This window comes from Panthera tigris, chromosome A1 (genome assembly GCF_018350195.1).
Source record: "Panthera tigris isolate Pti1 chromosome A1, P.tigris_Pti1_mat1.1, whole genome shotgun sequence".
Classification (NCBI taxonomy): Eukaryota; Metazoa; Chordata; class Mammalia; order Carnivora; family Felidae; genus Panthera; species Panthera tigris.
Window position 1 is genome coordinate 184,199,929 of NC_056660.1, and position 22,127 is coordinate 184,222,055.

The window sequence follows — 22,127 nt, forward strand, 5'->3', positions numbered from 1 at the left end:
TCTTGTAGCCTTCCCAGCCCCCACCCCACCATCACACATACAAAATAGCCTTTGTTCTAGGTTTATTTTTATGCAATTACTTCGGTGTTTACCTCCTCCAAACAACTCAATTTAAAAAATGAGCAAGAAAGTTAAATAGACACCTTACAAAAGGATATATATGAATGGTCAGTGAGCACATACAGTGAAGCTCGGCCTTAGACTAACAAAATTACAAATGAGATACTATTTCCTACCTACTAAAAGGTGGAAATCAAACAGACTGACAATATCAAACCTTGGAGACGTGGAACAGTTGCACCTATCACGCATTGCTAAGTGGGACTGTAAAATGGCTCATACAACCACTCTGGGTTGGTTGGTTTGTTTGTTTTAATAATTTACACATATACTACACTACCCTATGACCCATGTATTGCAATCCTAGATGTTCATTCAGGAGAAATAAAAACTTACGTCCACAAAAAGATATACATAGCGGACTTATTCACACTATCAGAAAACTGGAAACACAAACAATGATCAACAGAGGAATAGTAAACAAATGGAGGTACATTCAGATAGTGGAATACTACTCAGAAATAGAGAACAAATTATAATACAACAGTATAGATGAATCTTAAAATACTATGTTAAACAAAAGAAGACACACACACACACACACACACACACACACACACACACACACACTGTGATAAACACCTCCCATCCCCACCCTCCAAAGACCAAACTAATTTATATGATGGAAGTCAGAAAGTGGCTTCACGGGTTGGGGGCCTCATAATGGGGAAGAGAAGGGGAGCAGGAAGAGGCAGGAAGGAATTTTCTGAGAGGATGGTAATGTTCTCAGTCTTGTTTGTAGGGTGATTACAGAGGTGTATACAATTGTCAAAAGTCATCAAACTGAATACTTATGATCTATATATTTTTTGTAGGTAAGTTACAGCTCAATCATAAAAAGGAAGGCTAGGATTATACATTAATCACGCTTCTTATACCAATATTCCTCAGTTTTGGTCTACCATCTCCATAAGATGATGCTACTACAAAGATGAGGAGGCCTTTCCTCATAATTTGTACAAAAGATGGACAAAAGTAGTACATTTATACATCTTTTCAGCATTAAATGGGAGTGATCAGGGCTCAGCTAAAGAAGAGAAATAAGGCAAGCAGGGAGGCAATGAGAGAAGTATGGAGGAAGGTTAAGTCTCAGTAAACAAGAGAGAGGTGAGAGAAGGAAATCAACAGTTACACTTAACAATTTCTCTTTCTTTTTAGGCACTCACAGTTTCCCCTCCAGTTGTGCTATTTTCCCCTGAGACTCCTCAAGATTCTTCTGAGTGACCTGTAGCTTCACCTCCATGCCTTCCTGTTTAGCCATCATACTCTACACAACAAAAATAGGTGTTAGGAAGTGGAAGTTGTTCAGGTCCCCAGATCCAGACACAGCAAACTCACCAAAAGTATCACTCACCCTTATCTTTGTTTCTCTCTTGTTTCTAAGTTTCATTAATTCGAGGCTTAGAATTCTCATAGTCTTCTGGTTACTATCTTCAGAAAACTAAGTACAAGAAACATATAAAAACATTTAGATATATTTTCTGTTAGATCTTATATAAAATCACATAAATATTGATTATTACTGGGACTATTATTTACCTACAACATTCTGGTAGAGAAAATGCCTTTGATCACACCAGGATTACTGATTTTATGTAATATTGCTACTATTCTTGTCCTTCTTTTTGATTAATGTGACTTTCTGGCTTATTTATTTTTATTTTACTTTTTCTAAAGATTCTATTTTATTTAAAAAAATTTCTTTTAACATTTATTATTTTTGAGAGACAGAGAGAAAGATGGCACAAGCAGGGGAGAGGCAGAGAGAGACAGATACACAGAATCCAAAGAAGGTTTCAGGCTGTGAGCTGTCAGCACAGAGCCTGATGTGGGGCTTGAACTCACAAACTGTGAGATCATGACCTGAGCAAAGTCAGATGCTTAACCGACTGAGCCATCCAGGCTCAGTTAAAGATTTTATTTTAACTAATCTGTACACACACACACACACACACACACACACACACACACACGGGGCTTGAACTCACAACCCTGAGATTAAGAGCTACATGCACCACCAAGTGAACCTTCCAGGCACCCTTTTCTGCTTACATTTTATTTTATTTTATTTTTTTTTTTTTTTTTAAACATTTTTTAATGTTTATTTATTTTTGAGAGAGACAGAGACAGAGTGTGAGTGAGGGAGGGGCAGAGAGAGAGGGAGACACAGAATCCGAAGCAGGCTCCGGGATCCGAGCCATCAGCCCAGAGCCCGACGCGGGGCTCGAACTCACGGACCGTGAGACCGTGACACCTGGCTGAAGTCGGACGCTTAACCGACTGCGCCACCCAGGCGCCCCCTGCTTACATTTTAAAGCTCCTTGGGTAGTTACCTACCTCTACATGCTGGAGAGTCCACTGCAAGCCTCCAAAACAAGCTTCTCAGAGAGGATTTTGTAATATGTGCTTGCTTAACAAAATGCATCTAAATTGCCTAGTCTATTTTGAAATATGTAGACTATACAGTTCATCCCAGGCCAACTAAATCAGAATCTCCCTGGATGGGGCCCAGGAATCTGCTTTTTTCCCTAAGCTTGATTCATACGCATCCTCACTCAAAGAGCTCAACACATTACAGGCTCTGAATAAATGATTGCTATTAAACTGAACAGTGACGTACAGCCTCCTTTTACTTCTGACGAAAGCAAATGACTGTGTTATGTCCTTTAATATCTATTAGTATAATATTATTAATAATACTAATATTAAATAAAATATTAATAAACAGAATATCTATTAAACACATTTAATCCACAAATTTATTCACTTCCCACTTCAATCCCAAAAGGATTTGAAATGGAAGCCTGCTGTCATGTGATTATTTATTTCAGAGAAAGATCTAGTGGCTTCTAGATATAAATTCTACAAGTTTTATTAATGCCCTTATTTATTAGGAGTGACTTTGAAGGAGGGTGAGAAAATGTCAGACATTAAAACAAAAAGCAACTTGTTTATCATTTCTTATGTGTCAGATACCATAATAAAAAAGACAATGATAATTCTTCTTGGAAGCAGCTTAACATTTAAGGTACATTTGGTAAAGGAATAAGGCTAAACTAGAGCCTAAAATTCTCAAGATAGAAGAAAAAAAACCTACAACATGTTTATAACTTATTCAGTTGTAAATATTACCATGAGATTTAAATACCTTTGATTTTAGTAGCTCATTAGTCCTGGTTAATTCAATAAGCTGTTTTTCTAGTGAAGCATTACTTGCAGAGACAGATGTTTTCTCCCTGACTGCAGCATTTAGCTTAGCCTCTGTCTTCTCTAACTCGGCTTCCAGATCCTGGATCCGCTTATCCTGAGCACCACGTTCCTGCACGAGAACACGAATCTGGACGGAAACAAGGTGATAAATGAATGATTTACCAATACAATGCCAATGTAACTAGATGCTACTGAAAATAAAACATTCAAATTCTAGAAAAAGCTTTGTGACATGATGTTGTTAAATATTCTGATTTCACTAGCTGTTTGAACATTCATATTTATATGTTTTAAAAATCTGTAAGAACTTAAATCTGTAAGCATTTTAAGAAGAGAGGATTTTAATTGTTGTAAGCTTCCAGGTATAATTAAACTGTTCACTTTTAAGGTATTTCTACCTATAAGAGTTCTTCTTTTCTCTAGTTCTAGTTATATGAACTCAAATTATAGCTTGAAATGCTAACTATCTTTTTTATTTCAAGAAGGCAGAATGGGGCTTCTGTGTAGGATATAGTAAGCACTACAATAGAAGTGATCAGTAAGCCACCACTCTTGTTGCAATTATGAGATCAAAACCAAAACCAAAATCAAAACCACCTATCTGACAACAGAAAATGTGGAAGTCAGGAGACAATGAAATGACTTGTTTAATATAAGGGGAAAAGTACCAATCTAAAATTCTGTTCCCAAGGAAAATATCCTTTAAATTTGAAGGTGACATGATGATGTCTTACGAGAAAAGAAAAGCTGAGAGGATCTGCCAATAGCCTGCAGAACAAAAGGTACTAAAGGAGTGTGTAGGCTCAACAAAAATGATCCCAGATATTTACAAGATTTGCACTTTAAATACAAGGACATAGAAAGACATAATAATGGGTCAGGAAAGATCTACCATGTAAATATTAAACAAAAGAAAGATGGGATGCCCTTATTAATATGATACAAAGTAGACATTTAAGGCATAAAGTATTATTAGCGATAAAGAAGGAATTTTATAATGGAAAGGTCATTTCAAGAGGAAGATACAATCAAATTTGTTGTGCAACTTTAAGTTCAAAATATACAAAGCAAAATGTATATTGTGTACATTACATAGGTGTATGTATGAGGTGGAAATGAGAAAGTACCTCTTTCTCTAGCTAATAGAATAAACAGACAAAAATATCAGTACAAAACTTTTAAACATATTGAACTGACATATATAAACTGTACCGACAAGTACATATACATTCTTTTCTAGTGCACATAAAACATTTACCAAAACAGATTATTTGTTGGGTACAAAAGCATCGAAACAGCACAGTTGTGTTAAGTCACATGAAGTATTTCCTACTCTTTCTTAACTGACTTTGTGTTGATACTAATCTCAGTATTTTAGGCCAAAAATGCTTACCTAAAAATGTATCAAACACCATATGTATATATATGGCTATGAACTAGATGCTAGCGATTGAATGAGCTTTAAGGTTCCCTACCAGAAGATTCTCTACGCTTATATTATTGGTTTATAAACAACATTTATAGCAAAATATTATAAACTAGAAAAAAGAACACTGAGATTATCTTTACAGGTTTTTGCAGTTAAGGAAGTTTAAGCTTCAAAAAAAGGGTTTGTACACTCAAATGCCTATGTGGCCAAGCAGATAATATAAATAAGTAGAGAGAGCCAGGTGAGGACTGAGGAACAAATGTGGAGTATAAAGGAGGCAGCCCTGCAAAGCCCTAGCACATTGTTGCCCTGTAGTGGAAAGTGGAAACAGTGTCATCAGATCGTCTGATTTTGCAACATAAGCCAGAAATCTGAATGTTTTACATGAAATGTTACTTTTAAATATTGATAACTAATTCAAATTAAATAAACAAACAAACAACAAATACTATGGGGCTTAAATAAAAAAGAGCTCTATTTGTAAAAAAAAAAAAAAAAAAAAAAAAAAAAAAATCTCTATTCTAATGGTGCCTGGGTGGCTTAGTCAGTTAAGCATCTGGCTCTTAATTTCAGCTCAGGTAATGATCTCATGGTTGCAAGATTGAGCCCCACATAGAACTCTTCACTGGCAGTGTGGAGCCTGCTTAGGATTCTCTCTCTCTCTCTCTCTCTCTCTCTCTCTCTCTCTCCCCCTCTCTCTCCCTCTCTCTCCCTCTCTCTCTGCGCCTCTCAAAAATAAATAAACTTAAAAAAACCTTTCTACTCTAAACGATTAAGAAACTGATGCAAATTATCAGTTCTAATCTTGGCACTGCCACTCACTTACCAGTTATCTGAGACTCAGTTATCACCTCTCTAAGTATTAACCCTTACATTGTAGGCATGTATCCTCAATAAAATGATGGCCAACATAATTAAATACTAAAAGAATCAGAGCAACCAGAGCAGAGATGTGCAAAGCTATCTTGACGTATTCTTGGTCCTAAGCTAACATTTAACTGTAATCACTGGAAAGTTTTAATATGTCATAAGAATATGTGCACTAGAAAAAGAGTTGGTCAGCAATGTAAACATGGAAAGAAGACTGCTAGAGAAGCAAAACTGGTAGTGACCATCTTACTCCTGCTTAGGGAAGTAAGTGGACTCTTTAGGTCAGCATTGCTCAGTAGAGACTTCTGCCATGGTGGAAATGTACCGTATAGTATGGGAGCCACTCACTGGAGTACTTACAGCGCATTTAAAATGTGACTAGTGCAATTGAACTATTGAGTTCTTTTACTTAATTTAAATAAGTCTCAAATGGTGAGTGGCTACCATACTGGACAGGATAGCTCCAGATTTACCCTCCAGCTCCATTTTATCCTTAAATAAGGCATATATAACTTACAGAGCAGAGGATGCGGAAGATTAGCACAACTCTTTCACAATTCAACTAACCTGCTAGGATTTCATGCTAAGAAATTCTCTAGCTAGTCACTGTCTTAACATAAACATTAGCATACAGGAAGAGTGTGCACTGAGTAAATGTAAATATTTGACACACGCATAATTGCAATATAGCAATATATTAATTTTTAGTGGTCAATTTTTCATAGAGTGGGTAATCTTGAATCTACCCGTAACAAACTTGACACTGTCAGCATACCACACTGACCACCAGGCTCCGAAACTTAGTATCTAATGAAGCTAAGGAATAGTTACCTTGCAGGCACTGGTCTGGACAGATTATCTGCCTTGCTATGCAACTCCCCAAACTGCAACAGAATACCTGTCTCTTAACTCTAAGTCACTCTGTATTTTATAGCACATTTATTTTTCAATTAAGTTGAAAGCATTGCTTACCTCTTTTTCTAGTATCTTCAAATCTTTATCATTCTTTTGAGACTCCTTCTATTTAAAAATCAAAGAACAGAGATAAACAAATTTAAGCACCACAAATATCACAGCCAGATTTGATTTTTAGCTATTAAAAAGATTAAAGAGTTCAAATTCATTCTTTCTTTCTTTCTTTCTTTCTCTCTCTCTCTCTCTGTTTCTTTCTTTTAAACTTTACCCCCAAAGTGGAGCTCAAACTCATAATCCCAAGATTAAGAGTCACATGTTCTGTTGACTGGGCCAGCCAGGCGCCCTTTTCTTCTTTTCTTGAAAATATAATTGACTTTATTAATTGATTCATGCATCAGGCAGCATCCCATCTAGCAAGTAGAGGGGAGCTGCCTCCCAAACAGTTAATTTTTATTTTAAAAATTTCACTGAGTCTATTAAACATTTTGTAGGAGACTTACCTGGTAAAAGAAGGAATGGATTCTTTAAGTCTTAAAATATTTCAGGTTTAAGTTTTCACCCCCATAGATTATTAGGCTTTTCCTAATAAGTCCAGGGAAAAGAACAGGTGGCGCTTTACGAATAAAGCTACTGAGCGCTTTCTTTCTAATGTTAAACAGCAATACATTTTGAATATTTAATTATGCTATCCCAGAAAGAAAACAATCTTATGAAGAAAAATCAACTTAAACTCTGATACGCAAAGAGGAAAAAAATGTGTGTGTGTGTGTGTGTGTGTGTGTGTGTGTACGTACACACACACACACACACACACACACACACAGAAATAAAAATTAAGGGGCGCCTGGGTGGCTCAGTCCGTTAAGCGGCTGACTTCGGCTCAGGTCATGATCTCGCCGTCCGTGAGTTCGAGGCCCGCATCGGGCTCTGTGCTGACAGCTCGGAGCCTGGAGCCTGTTTCGCATTCTGTGTCTCCCTCTCTCTGACCCTCCCCCATTCATGCTCTGTCTCTCTCTGTCTCAAAAATAAATAAATGTTAAAAAAAAAAATTAAAAAAAAATTAAAATGGTATAAGATGATTTAAAAAAAAATTTTAAGTCTACTTATTTATTTTTGAGAGACACAGAGAGCATGAGCCAGGGAGGGGCAGAGAGAGAAGAAGAGAGAGAATCCAAGCAGGCTCAGCACTGTCCGCGTGGAGCCCATAGCGGAGCTCGAAATCATGAAACCACGAGATCGTAATCTGAGCCAACACCGAGAATTGGATGCTTAACCAAATGAGCCTCGCAGGCGCACCAGTAAAAACTTTTTTTTTTTTTAGTGTCTATTTATTTTTGAGACAGAGAGAGACAGAGCATGAACGGGGGAGGGTCACAGAGAGAGGGAGACACAGAATCTGAAGCAGGCTCCAGGCTCTGAGCTGTCAGCACAGAGCCCGACGCAGGGCTCGAACTCATGGACCGTGAGATCATGACCTGAGACGAAGTTGGACGCTTAACCGACTGAGCCACCCAGGCGCCCCAGTAAAAACTGGTTTTAATCTAATTATTGCCTTCATTCAAAATAAGACATATAATTTTGGTCTATGTCTTTTATATCCAACAGCCTTTCTGATACAATGGCCCCAAACTGAGTATCTATCTTTCCCATGTTAAATGGAAGAAAATGGATAAATATATTGAATGCAACCTGTTTTATGTACTTCTAAGTTGGGGAGGGAGGGGGCTACACAACTATCATATTTATTAATTTCCCACCTGATGGAATTTTCTATCAAGGAAGGCCTATTATTTAGGGGTTTTGCACAAACTTGTATGTAATTTAGTTTTCTAAAAGTTACATAATTAATTCAAAATATCAGAACTGTTTCTTCAAGAAATTCAAGTCAAGAGATTTAAATCAATTTCTTTTTAAATATTATTTTATTAAAAAAATTTAATTCCAGTACAGTTAACATACAGTGTTCTATTAGTTTCAGGTGTACAATATAGTGATTCAACACTTCATACATCACCTGGTGCTAATCAGAAGTGCATCCTTATTCCCATCTCCTCTTTTACCCATTTCCCCCCCCCCCCCCACTTCCTCTCTGGTAACCATCAGTTTGATCTCTATAATTAAGAGTCTGTTTCTGGGATTGTTTTTTTTCCCTTTGCTCATTTTCTTTTTTGTTTCTTAAATTCCATGTATGAATGAAATCATATGGTATCTGTCTTTCTCTGACTTATTTAGCTTAGCATTATATTCTCTAGCTCCAACTATGTAATTGCAAATGGCAAGATTTCATTCTTTTTTATGGCTAATATTCCATTGTGTGTGTGTGTGTGTGTGTGTGTATTTATTTGAATCGATGTGTAAGAAAAGACTGTCTGTATTAGTGCTGCCTAATAAAAATATATCACAAACCACATATGTATTTTTTTTAGTAGTTAATTTAAAAAGTAAAAATTTTAGGGGTACCTGGGTGGTTTAGTCGGTTAATCGTCTGACTTTGGCTCAGGTCATGATCTCACAGTTCATGAGTTCGAGCCTCACGTTGGGCTCTGTGCTGACAGCTCAGAGCCTGGAGCCTGCTTCAGCTTCTGTGTCTCCCTCTCTCTCTGCCCCTCCCCGACTCTGTCTTTCTCAAAAATAAATATTAAAAAAATATGTACTTTTAAATAAAAAGTAAAAAATTTTAAAATATATTTTACTGTACCATAAATGTAAAAAAGTATTATTTCAACATGTCATTAGTATGAAATTATTAGTGAGATATTTTATATGTTTTGTACTAGGTCTATAAACTTTGGTTTGTATTTTACACTTAACAGCATATCTCAATTCAGATGCTTAAGTTTCATCAGAAATAGCCATCTATATTTAGATTTCATAAAATGTACAGATGAAAAAGTAGATGCACATTCCAAGTTGTTCCAAAAACATTTAAGTTTTCCAAGAATAGAATCAAGTATCAGTTTTTTATATATTACTTAAAATTAAATAGTATCAAAAATTTAGCTGTTCACTTTGAAGTGCTTGATAGCCACATGTGGCTAATCACTTCCATACTGGATAATGAAGCCCTATAAAACAAGAAGCTTAGATAATCGCTAAATAAATGAACAAGACTAAGCCTTGGTTTCCCAACTCTGAATCTTTTTCACATTTAACAAATCACTCTTTGCAACTCCTTAAGAAAGTACAACTTGCTTTATAAACTAATGGAAACAGTGATAATAAATAGGCTGTTGCACAAGCCGCAACATGAAGTTAAGAATTTAATGTCCCGCCACTCCTTGGCAGTCTTTGAATAGCAAATAAATCTCTTTTAGGCATTACAATACTTTTTTCCTTTTTCTTCAATATTTACCCTTCTGCACAAGTAAGCAAACAAAACCAAAACAACTCAAACAATGATAACTAATATATCAAAGCACTGCATACTTTTTAAAGGCTTACTAGGTATTATAAAATTTATCTAGATAGAGAAATGACTGAGAAGTGGAGACCATTTTGTAATTCTGAACTCCAGACACATTTAAACAATGTATGTAGTAGTGATGTAAACATAAATCTTGCTAGAGTCCTAATGATGATATTTTTATTAATTTATAGATTTACTTATAACCTTAAATTATACACTTAACCCATTCTAGTCAAATAAAATAACTTTTGGAAATGTTTTCATGATTTAGGTACTAAACCAGCTAGAATATCAGAGTTCCTCACCTTTAATCCCAAAGTCTTAACTTTTCTTGCTGAAGCAGGCAAGGTAATATCTTTGTCAACATTAAGATTTTGTTGAGATTCTAAAATAAAATAAATTGTACAGATTTTAGTTGGCACTTACATGTTTGAAACACAGACAAAACCCAATTTCCAAATTTCTTATTATAATTATTAGTGAGGTAGTATTAAAGTTATTTTTTTCTGACTGTATATGTCCAAATAATTAGTTGTACAATAGTATTTACACATCTAATACTTTTCTGATTTTCCTAATATTCCCTGATGGAAAGTTAAGGTGATTACCAAAAGGGAAACTATGTATCTATGTGAGTGTCTTGTTTAACTTTCCTGGTTACACAACAGTGAAATGATTAAAGCATTAGTCTGCAGTTGACTCTTTTGTAAATTCATCAAATAAGAAAATTTAAATATAACTGTAGCTTTGCATTTTTAGAAATACTATAGCATCTTTTAATTTAAATACTGTTACTCATAACTTTAAAGCTTATGAGATCATATAACCATTATGTTATTTGGGAATCTGTTACCTTTCTGTTTTTTAAATCTTTGTGATTTCTGAAAAGATACCGGTCCTTTCAATACTTCTGAAGTTGTAACATCATAAGCACCTGGAGATGGTGCACAACCTACAGGAAACATAAAACATTAATTAATGTCTCATCTTATGCTACTTACGATCTTAAGTTAAAAATATGTTATAGTAAAATGCCATTAATAAATTGTTTGTTTTTCAGGGGTTCCTGGGTGGCTCAGTTGATTGAGTGTCTGACTTGAGCTCAGGTCACATAAAGCCCTGCATCAGACTTGTTGCTGTAAGCACAGTGTCCACCTCAGATCCTCTCTTCCCCTCTCTCTGTGCCCTCCCCCATTCACGTGCTTTCAAAAATTAAAAAAAAAAACAACAAAAGAACAAAAAAACCTAAACATTAAAATAAATAGTTTATTTTTTCAAATGTAAAAATTTGATATTACAAAAACAGGCCTCTTTATGAAGAAAACATCATTATCTTCCCAAATGATCTTTATTTCAATGAGTCAAAGGAACACAGGCAACTGAGCAAAACAGCAAAGACAGTCTTGAAATAAACATCAGGAAAGAACAAGCAACACGGCTTTGTTATTAAGGATTGAATATAAGAAAAAAAGATTTGGAATCAACCCTACCCAAAAAGAGTCACAGGTAATTACCATCAGATTCTAGAAATGAATAACGATCATTTTATATGTACTCACACAAAGATTCCAATACTGGGAGCTTTTAGATCTAAATGTGGTCAATAAGGGGTTGAGGTAGTAGATTTCCAATCAGGAAAGAGTCTCAAAATGAAGTACAGAATTCAATGGGTCATCTAAGGTAAAGGCAGACTTAGAAACATTAGTCTTGGCTAGCTCAGATCTCTCACACTCCACCAACTGTTTACACCCTGGGGTAAACAGGAGGCTGACAGCGGTTTCCCTAAAATCAGTTTAAGGGTCGCACATCTTAAAGCACCTATGTCACCCATTTGGAATAGGGATCAGTGGAAGCAGCGCAGAACATATCCTATTTTAAAGTAACAAGAGACTTCAAAGAAAACTGCCGGCACTGTTGCCCTTTTTGGGGAGGTGGGGATGAGTGTATGCAGAACGTGTGGCTATTCTTTGCTCCCTGCTTTTGTTTTTTATCCACAAATGTTTGTTTGTTTATTTCTTTAGAGTATGAACAAGTGGGGCAGGGACAGAGAGAGAGGGAGAATCCCAAGCAGCTCTACGTTGTCAGCACTGAGCCTGATGTGGGGCTCAAACTCACCAACTGTGAGATCATGACCCAAGCTGAAACCAGGAGTTTGACGCTAAACCGACTAAGCCACCCAGATGCCCCATAAAAAAGTTTTTTTTAAAGCTGTAGGCCCAAGCTGGGGCTTGAACTTACAAACCTGAGATCAAGAGTCACATGCTCTACCAAGTGAGCCAGCAAGATGCCCTGCTCTCTGCTTTTAGGAATGTTTCTGTGGCAAAGTGTGAGAAGCACTGGTCTAGACTCGTCAGAGCAGCCAGAAGATAAAATGCTGTTGAATTCTTGTATTCTGGGTCATCATTAGGTCTACACTCTCAAAAGGGGATATGGGCCAGCAAAAGATCAGATGGTGTACAGTGACTAAGCAGCATCACGCGAGTTGAGAACAATTAAAATCACACTTAACAAAAACTTCCCTAAAGAGCAAAGAAATCCCATTTGATACTTATGGGGATTTAGATTCAAGAACTAGGTTGAAATCCAGGCTTTGTGAGACTGTAGTATGTGCTATTTTCATGCTCTGGGTCTTTTCCTTACTAACGCTTAAATGTACGACATCACAGATACATATGACTTGCTAGAAATGTGGGGAGAGGGGACATTAGACAAACGGGATGGGATATCCTGGGAGATAACACAAGCTTTCTGGCACAACTTCTATTTTGATCAACAATAATCGGAAGCTAACACAGGCAGTCAATACTTGTAAACAAACCAAACATTTTATGCATTACATTAAATAAATGCTTCAAACTTCCAGATCTCTTTATTTTCTATTTCTTCCACCTCGAATGGACAGCCCACTTTCCAGTTTGCCTGGCTAACTCTCACTTACCTTTCAGATCTCAGCCTCTTCCAGTTTTCTCTGAATCCCCAAATCAGGTTGGAAACCTCCCTCCATAGCAGCCTGTGAATAGTGTTCTTATCAAAGAACTTGACACTTTTGTAATGGCTTTTAATACACTTATCCATCTCCCAAATCAGATAATGTACTTATTCATCTTGCAAGTTAGATAAAATTGGTTGAAGTTAGAAACTCTCTTGATCATGCCTGTATCCCCAGTATTTGGCTCGGGGTTGAGTTTGGCAGTATGGTGAAGAAAACATAGAAAGTCACTGGGGATGCCAGAATGGGAATAGAGTTTTGTAATTCCTCCAATCAGGCTTCAAATCCAGCTTTGTATGCCAATCAATAGACATTACTATGTGCCAAGTACTTTCAGTCATAGGGGAAAGATGTGAACATTATACTCTGATTTTCTAATCTAGCTTTAAGACCCCTGGAAAGTTATTTTTATTCAAGGCTGAATTCCCCAGTTGTGAAACAGGAATAAAAGAGTATCTACCTCATAGTTGTTGGGGTTACTGGAGTAATAAGAGAAATCACTACAGTGCTCACATATGCACAAAGCATCAAATAAGTGATAACTATTATTACTCCTGAAACTCTGAGTCTGAAATATTGTAACACTGGTAAAGGCAATTTAATCTATTATAAAGAAAATAAAATTCTCCTTAAAAGACACACTGCTGAGAGAATTTAGAGAAGGTTCTTTGAATATCCAGGAAATATACATTCCCTGAATCTCTTAATTTAGAAAATATGCTTGTGCTGATCCATTTGTCACTTGGCTTTTGTTTGTGAACAAAGTGATTCTTATTTCCACTTGCATGTTGGCTGGCAAGTTAAAGATGTAACAAATGATCATTAAAAAGTGTATATTATTGGAGAGCTGGGGGGCTCAGATCACGATCTTATAGCTCCGGAGTTCAAGCCCCGCATCAGACTCTGAGCTGACAGCACAGAGCCTGCTTCAGATCCTGTCTCTCTCTCTGCCCTCCCTTTCTTGTGTGTTTCTCTCAAAAATAAACTAAAAAAACATTAAAAATATGTATTATAATGGGTAATGGATAAATCAGGGGCTTTGATGTTCAGCCCTCCCCCTCACTTGCCGCTCAGTACAGTTACAAAACTCCTCCATTCCCTCAAGTGTACAATGAGGACAATATCAGTACCTTTCTCACCTGGCTGTTGGAAAGAGTAAACCAGACCGAACAGGGAAGACCTTAGCGCAGTCCCTGCATACAGTTTGTGTCTACTGAATGAGGGCCTCACCAACCACATCTGAGTCTTACGGTTATTGTGCTTATGCCCTACAGTGGTTAAGAGCACAGGTTGGATTCATGGAGGCCGGGTTTCATGTCCTAGTTCTGCTAGTTTGGTTGTGTAACGCTGAGCAAATCTAAATCTCAGTATTTTTGTCAATAAAATACTGAATAACAGGATGACCTCAGGAATGTTGGACAATTAAAGAAGAATTAACTGTAAATACTTAGCATGGTACTGTTGATATTACCTGTTACTACTTCATTAATAATGTTCTCAGTAAGCGCAGCTACCATAATTTTACCCAAAAACTGCCGTTCCCAATCAGCATTCTTGTATTCCTGAGTGGAATATCTACAAGAAATCCACAAGTTCATACGAAAAAGTAGTGGTCAATTTTTTTTTTTTTTTTTTAAATAAGTGAGGCCTTCTGGGCTTGACCACCAAATAGCTACCAAATAGCTTCCTTATCCCCATCCCCTTCCCTCTGCTTTAGTTTCTCCACAGACTAATTGTTTATTGGCTGTACTGTCCATTTGAATGCAAGCTACTTGGGCAGGGACTCTGCTTCATTCGCTGCTGTATCCTTCTCACTCTGAATAGTGCTAGGCATGTAGTAAATGCTTCGTATAGATCCCAGAAAAACTAGTCAGTTGAAGGAGACCCATCCTAGCCCTAAAATCGCCTATTTGCCTCTGATGAAGGGAACCGAGAGGGGCAAGGTGCGTGACACCATATCCCATCCCCCATCTCCTTTCCCTGTACGCACCAGAAGGGTCATTGAATCGTTTCAGGGGCGCCTTAGGAAAGGACATGTTGACGACCAGCTCCACAAACCGAAGGTCACTAGCGGTCCTCGGCAACTTCCCGCTGCCTTACAGCCTACTCGCTCCAAATTCAAATCTCCCCGCTTATTCCCCGCCCACCTTCACGTCAGCAGGTTCGAAAACCAAAACCCTGGGCACACCAATCCAGGACGGGAACAGCTAAAGAGCATGCGCACCTGGCCTCGCAGCATGTAATTAGCGGTTCCGTGAGTTCCGGTTACTAGCCAATAGGAGACTATTACTGCCTCCTCCCTTCCCTACCCCAAGCAGTGTCCAATCATTCTTGGCGTTACTCAATTGTAACTTACAAGAAGAGCAGCATTTGCGCAAGCGCATTTCATAGCTGAAAAGGTCGGAAGTCCGCTTTTGGCGTCATATAGGTGGCAGTGCAGTGAGTTCTAGTTTCACTGGTTCCAACCTCCTCTCGCCGTTCCTTGGGTGTAAACCCCCCGGGTTTTAGTTCTTTCAAACCGGCTACTGAAAGGGTCCTAAATGGCCATTGAAAAGGAAAAAGGAACACGCGGAGACGTCGCTTACGTCCCTGCGCATGTGCAGTGACCTGAGTGGACTCTCCGGGGCGTGGCCTAAGCGTGGACGCTCCGCGCGTGCGCTCACCTCGCTTCTTGTGGCTGCAGCTGGGAGGCTCCTGGAGTATGTCGGCCCCGTTTGAGGAACGCAGTGGGGTGGTTCCTTGCGGGACGCCGTGGGGTCAGTGGTACCAGACCTTGGAGGAGGTGTTCATTGAAGTTCAGGTGCCGCCAGGCACTCGCGCCCAGGATATCCAGTGCGGCCTGCAGAGCCGGCATGTGGCGCTGGCCGTGGGTGGTCGCGAGATCCTTAAGGTAGCGGCAAGTCGGGGCTTGTGCCCAGTTTCTTCCTGGCCCCTGAGTCCCCGAGTCCTAAGGTTCAGGGTTTCCGTGGAAAGACTTGTAATGCCGAATGGCTCCTTGCCCGAAAGAGCTATAGCATTGGCCTAGTTTTGTTCTGGTCGGAGCCCCCACTCAAGGCTGGTCCTGAGTTGAGTGGAGATTTGAGGAGCCCAATTTTCTGGCTTTCTCAACCAAATGAAACGGCTTCTTTTGTTCCTCTGCGGGTCTTCACCTGGATCTTTAAAGGGACAAATGTTTATCGTACATATATTTTCTTCCAGGCACTGATTTAGGTGCTAAGAGGTCAGAGGTGAATAAAATATACGTTTCTTGCACACAGATTATGTTCTTGTAGGGAGGCATAATAAAACTAAACTAATAAATGTTTAGGCAGTCACGGAAAAGTGAAGAAGAAAATAAGGGATAAGGATACAGGGATGAGGATTCAGAGACGATATCAGGTGATTTATTTTTTCATCAAAATGAGACAAAAATCTGCATGTTTGTGGAGTGGTTAAGCAGATAGTCTAGGGTTGTTTGGAGAGAATAATACTTCATTTATTCTCATCATGCCCCTTAGATCTGAGAACTGCATTTTCCTGGATAAGCTTTATAGTTAAATTCAATTCCGTCGAAGTTGGACTTCTTTCCCAGATTACATACTCACGATGTTTGACGATAGTGTAGCGAAGGGAGATTCCTTGATGTAGGATACCTGGCTCTGCCGTTTCTCTAATTTTGTAACCTTGGGCAAGAGATTATTCTGTGTCCCTGTGCCTTCATCCACAAAGTGTGATAATTATAGTACCTTTCTGATAGGATTGTTTTGAGCATTAGGTGCTATCCATGGGAATTAAGAGTTTGGGCAAGTGCCTGGTATGTAATGAGTTTACATGCTAGCTGTTACTGTTATTTTTAATATGGAAGTGCTTTAAGTGCCTCAGAGAAAAGGAGAGAGCCATGTGGAAGACATTGATTTATGTCAGCTTGGATTTTAATGACCTTTCTGAATAGTTGTGCAGTTCGTGTTTTCCTGAACAGTGGTTTAAGATTACCATTCAAATTTCCCTTAGTAATTTCAGAACTTTAGCAGTGACTTTAACAGTAACTTTATTTACAATTTAGCAGTAACTTCAACTTCAGGATTTTAGATACATGTTTAGACTAGTAAGATTTTTTTCTCACTGGTGTTGAAATACAAAAAAAATGTGTTTGCTTTATGTGGCATTTTAATTTTATTTCCTAAAACTTAAATTTGGCAAGTAGCAACAAATCAAAATGGATTTGAGCAGATGCATTCTCTTTTAAACTTATGTTCTGTTGATTTCTTTCTTAAAACAACAGTTTCATCACAGTTTATCTGAAATCAGAACTACAGTATGTGCTTTAAAATTTTTTAGTGCTACATTGCCCAACAAAGAGATTGAACCAGATTTTTGAAGTTTATTTTAAAAGACATCATTTCTTAATTTCAGCAGGGAAGCTCTTGTAGTTCATTTTAATTGGTAAAGTCAAAGCATTTCATATATTAATTTCACATTTGGCTACTAAGTGATCAGTGATATTTATTCATCTCCTGAAAATTAAGGAGTTCTGATCTTTCTTTTGAGAGCCGTGTGTTGTCAGTAAATATCCCAAGCAGTGTAAACTAGGTTGCATTTAACTTGCTAGGAGGAAAGATAGGGTTGAACACCTATCAAATATGTTGAAATGGTATAAAATTTTATCTCCCTACCATAACCAAGCTAGACAACTAACATCTGGATTAGATAGGAAATTAGCAAAGTTGGGGCACTTGGGTGGTCAGTTAAGCGTCCAATTTTGGCTCAGGTCATGATCTCACAGTTCGTGAGTTTGAGCCCTCATTGGGCTCTGTGCCAATAGCTTGGAGCCTGGAGCATGGTTTGGAGTCTGTGTCTCGCTCTCTGACCCTCTCCCACTTGCACTCTGTCTCTCTCTCTCTCTCTCTCTCTCTCTCAAAAATAGATAAACATTAAAAAAAATTTGTAAACAAAAAGGAAATTGGCAAACTCTTAAATCATGAAAGTCTTATAAAAATTAATGACATTAATGTTTTCAGTACATAGATATTTCATGTACTAAAATAAACATTTTTGTTTATTTACTTATTTTTTGTACTAAAATAAATATGTTTATTTTTCAGGGCAAACTCTTTGATTCTACAATAGCTGATGAGGGAACATGGACTTTGGGTAAGGGTGATCTATAATTGTTGGAATCTTTTTAAAAATTAATCTTGTCTTCAAACTTAGTATGTTTCTTCTGTGGTATCAGGTTCTTTGTCTTTGCAGCTCTGGAAGATAGAGTGATAGAAATGTATTGTAAATAGTTACCTAATGGTTTTTGAAAATATACAATTTTATGATGAACTCTAATTTCTTTGTGATTTTTGTTTAGAGGACAGAAAAATGGTCCGTATTGTTCTTACAAAGACAAAGAGAGATGCAGCAAATTGTTGGACTTCTCTTCTAGAATCTGAATATGCAGCTGATCCTTGGGTGCAAGACCAAATGCAGAGAAAACTTACATTAGAAAGATTCCAGAAAGAAGTAAGTCAGATGAGTGTATGAATATGTATTGTTAAGCATTTTAAGATCATAGAAAAATTATTTTTTGAAATTAAAACTCAAATTTGGTTACAGAAAAATCACAAAAGTTCTTTAAAGGAGTTTTTAAAGTTAAATGGTTAGAAAAATTACTGGTCTTTTTTGTGGATTTTAGTTTTTCAGAATTTCTGGGAAGGGTTTTGTTTGTACTGCCATAGTTTATAAGTTTAAATTTATTTAATGTACACCAGTAATGCACGAGTGAACTCATAAAAATTTAGTGTAGATTTACATAGTGTAAAAAAGTTATAGGTTCCTTTCATTAACATCTCTCCATTCCTTGCTTCTGTTTCATTTTTATCTCATTGATATATTGGCTTGCTGCTTTGTTTGTAACATAAATGCAGGATCACACTATATGTATTGTTTGTTTTTTTTCTCCTTCTAAGTGCTTCAGAATGTTTTCTAGTTTGACTGTATCATCGTTATTTATTTGGCTCTTCCCTTTTGATAAGATTTGGATTTTTCGATTTGTATCTATTTCACAGTTTGTTCTTTCATCTTTTTGAAACTATTCCAGTGTTCCATTAATTTATCTAGGAGAAGAATTACTGGATCAAAGCACTCTTCAAGTTTTGATGGATAATTTCTATGTATATAATGGTGATTTCCTAATTTGTATCTCCAGTCTAGACTTTTCTCCCAAGTATTGGACTCACATTTCTAGTTGCGTATTCAGCATCTCCACTTGTTGATCTGACCTATCAGACTCAACATACTCAACATGAACTCCCTAACTTCCTCCCACACTTGTTATACCTCTAGCCTTCTCATCTTGGTTGATGGAAACTGCTTGTTCAGAAATGGGAAATCATCCTCCATTCCTAGCTCTCTCTCACACACCGTATCCAATTTGTTAGGAAACCTTACTGGCACTACCTTCCAAGTATATTCAGAATTTGTCCACTTGTCACCACCAACTTTCCAACCACTCTGATCTGGACCACCTGTAATGTCTTGCCTAAGTTACTCTTCTAATGGTTCTCGTCTACCCTTGCCAAGCTGCAGTGTTCTCAAAACCGCATAGCAGTCCTTTTAAAAATGCAAGTCAGAACACATCGCTTCTCTTCTCAGAACTCTTTCACTCTAGTAAAAGACAAAGTTTTTTTTTCCAGGCCCTATCTGATGTGGTCTTCCATGATCTCCCTGACTTCTTCTCCTGCAACTGTCTGCTTCAGTCATTTTACCTTAGCCATATTGTATTACCTTAGCTTTTTTGTATTTTTGAATATTCCAGGCCATTCCTTTTCTGTCCTTTTGACTACAGTGTTCTCCCAAAGCTTGGCTGACTTCTTCATTGTTTTCAAGTCATTGCTCTGTAAAGCATATTTTGATCTTTGATCATCCTATTTAAATACTATGATCTCATTTCCCTTACTCTGTTCGCCCTGTCTTCTTCCCTCCCTCCCTCCCTCCCTCCCTTCCTCCCTTCCTCCCTTCCTTCCTTCCTTCTTTCCTTCCTTCCTTCCTTCCTTCCTTCCTTCCTTCCTTCCTTTCTTCCTTTCTGGCACTTGCACCAACTTCTAACGCTCTGGATCAGGGGCTGGCAAGCTATGGTCCATGGGTGAAATCTGGCCGACTCCCAGTTTTTGAAGTGAAGTTATACTGCAATACAGCTATGCTTGTTCTTTTGGTATTTTCTTTCATATAGCGATACCAGACTTACGTAGTTATGGCAGAGACTATGCGGCCTTCATAGCCTAAAATATTTACTACTTGGCTCTTTACAGAAAAGTTGGCCAACCCCTCTACTAGCTAACTTACGGTTTTATTGTTTGTGTTCTCCTATAACAGTGGCAGCTCCACCAGTGCAGGGATCTTTGTTTTATTCACTCTTGAATTCCACATGCTTCTAATGGTGTCTTCCAAACAGTTGGAACTCAGTAAATGTTTGTTGAATAAGTGAAATGCCCTCCAAAGAGACTAAAGCATGAGATAGTACTTACTTCATAGGATTATTGTGAGGATTAAATATGTTAATAAATGCATTGCTCTTAGAACCCTGCCTGGCATGTAGCAAACTCTCAAATGATGCTAGTTATTAAAATCTATTTTCACACTTTATACTAAGTATTGTGTTTGTCCATACACTTGCCAACCTTTTAATATACAACATTTGTAGATCTGAAAATTCAAATATACCTTCTAATTTTAAGTTCTGTTTTGGTGATTACAGTGAAATTTGGTATCTTTTCACATGTTTATTGGTCATTTAGATTTCCTGTTTTGTCAGTGGCTAGTTCATGTCTTTACCATTTCCCTTTTGGGTTACTTATACTTTTCCTTAAAAGTTTTATTTTATCATTATTTTTTTCATGTCTTTTAGAATCCTGGTTTTGACTTCAGTGGAGCAGAAATCTCAGGAAACTACTCTAAAGGTGGACCAGATTTCTCAAATCTTGAGAAATAACCACTACTTTTTTTTTTGCTGCATTCTGTGGATCTCAGCAGATGTTGCCAACTTAATCAAAGGAACAGATTATGTGATGGAAGGAAAATGTGGATACCTGCAGTTAACAAATTGCAAAATATATTTACCTATGGTTCTAAAAATTGTATTCAAATATGAATTACATAGGAAACATCTTAAATACTGTGGAAGCTATTCTACTAATAGAAAGTAACTTTTTTTTCTGGACTTGTTTTTTTGCTCAGCATGAAGTTTTATATGCTGCATTTTACTAATTTCATATTTAACCTGTATTTTTAATACGAAAAACATTAGGGTATAGATCATGTGAAATGACCGGGTGCCTTCAGGGACAATTAAATTTTTCTTTCAATAAGTGTAATGCAGGAATAATGATCAATAAACTTTTCTAAATAGGAATTGTGGACCCCTTTGTCTAAGTATACCAGTTCATACAAGGAATTATATTGCTGAAAAAAGTTTTAAGAAAGGAAAAGTCCACAAATATATTCTGAGTAATGTAATTTCAAGAGTTAATGAAAATTTCTGAAGTAGCATATTATTCCTTGGGAGATGACTGTCAAGAAATTTGAAAAATAGTTAGAAACCTAACAATAGGAATGGATTAATACAAAACAGAAGCAGTAAAGTGAATGTGGTTATTGGGTGAGTCCTTTGTCAGTGACAGAAAGCAAATTATGGTTAATGTTTATAAGTAAGTGACATAATTTTGCTTTTCAGTGATCCAGACACATAAGTATGGATTGTCTTAAAACTGTGATTCATTCTTTTTATGTCCTTTGAAATTTAAAAATATTTCTGTCTATATTTTTTAAAGGTTTTATTTTTAAGTAAGCTCTATACCCAGTGTGGGGCTTAAACCCACAACTCCAAGATCAAGAGTCTCATGCTCCATCGACTGAGCCAGCCACCTGCCCCTAAGAAATATTTTAAACGGTCCCAACGTTTAGAAAAGTTACGTGTAAAGTACGCAAATTGTTTTCTTCCTGATCTGTTTGTAAGTTTATGATATGATGCTGCATCACCTCTGAGTACCTTAGTGTGTATTTCCTTCAAAGAACATGCTCTTACGTCACAACAATACAACCATTAAAATCAGGAAATTAGCACTGATACCTTCTGACCATCTAATCCTCACATCTTCATTGCATTCAAGTTTAACTGATTGTCCCAGTAATGTCCTATATAGCAAAAGGATCCAGTCGGAATCATG

At 37.2% G+C, this 22,127-nt stretch overlaps 2 protein-coding genes across 3 annotated transcripts in view; one reads left to right on the forward strand and one right to left on the reverse strand.

Annotated features, from left to right (window-relative positions):
* HMMR (hyaluronan mediated motility receptor) overlaps positions 1-15,132 on the reverse strand; it is a 39,659-nt gene extending 24,527 nt beyond the window's left edge. The window contains exons 1-7 of one of the 2 annotated variants that reach the window (XM_042992883.1): positions 14,930-15,132; positions 10,804-10,902; positions 10,256-10,335; positions 6,602-6,646; positions 3,269-3,457; positions 1,475-1,561; positions 1,287-1,387 (exon numbers count right to left, since the gene is read on the reverse strand). In XM_042992883.1, the coding sequence (XP_042848817.1) occupies positions 1,287-1,387; positions 1,475-1,561; positions 3,269-3,457; positions 6,602-6,646; positions 10,256-10,335; positions 10,804-10,902; positions 14,930-14,975 (647 nt within the window). In that variant the 5' untranslated portion in view covers positions 14,976-15,132. Of the gene's footprint in view, positions 1-1,286; positions 1,388-1,474; positions 1,562-3,268; positions 3,458-6,601; positions 6,650-10,255; positions 10,336-10,803; positions 10,903-14,929 lie in introns of both variants that reach the window. The other variant, XM_007077634.3, reaches the window with a different exon arrangement.
* A 278-nt stretch (positions 15,133-15,410) lies between these two features.
* Positions 15,411-21,313, forward strand: NUDCD2 (NudC domain containing 2). The gene is made up of 4 exons (XM_007077633.3): positions 15,411-15,829; positions 18,021-18,069; positions 18,275-18,426; positions 20,810-21,313. Exons 1-4 carry the CDS (start codon positions 15,641-15,643, stop codon positions 20,891-20,893), a joined length of 474 nt encoding a protein of 157 aa, XP_007077695.1. The 5' UTR covers positions 15,411-15,640; the 3' UTR covers positions 20,894-21,313.
* The last annotated feature ends 814 nt before the right edge of the window (positions 21,314-22,127 follow it).

Coding starts and splice junctions, on each gene's coding strand:
- NUDCD2 (XM_007077633.3), top strand. CDS start 15,641: ATGTCGGCCCCGTTTGAGGAACGCAGTGGGGTGGTTCCTTGCGGGACG. Junction 15,830..18,020: donor GTGGTCGCGAGATCCTTAAG/GTAGCGGCAAGT, acceptor TTTATTTTTCAG/GGCAAACTCTTTGATTCTAC. Junction 18,427..20,809: donor TAGAAAGATTCCAGAAAGAA/GTAAGTCAGATG, acceptor CATGTCTTTTAG/AATCCTGGTTTTGACTTCAG.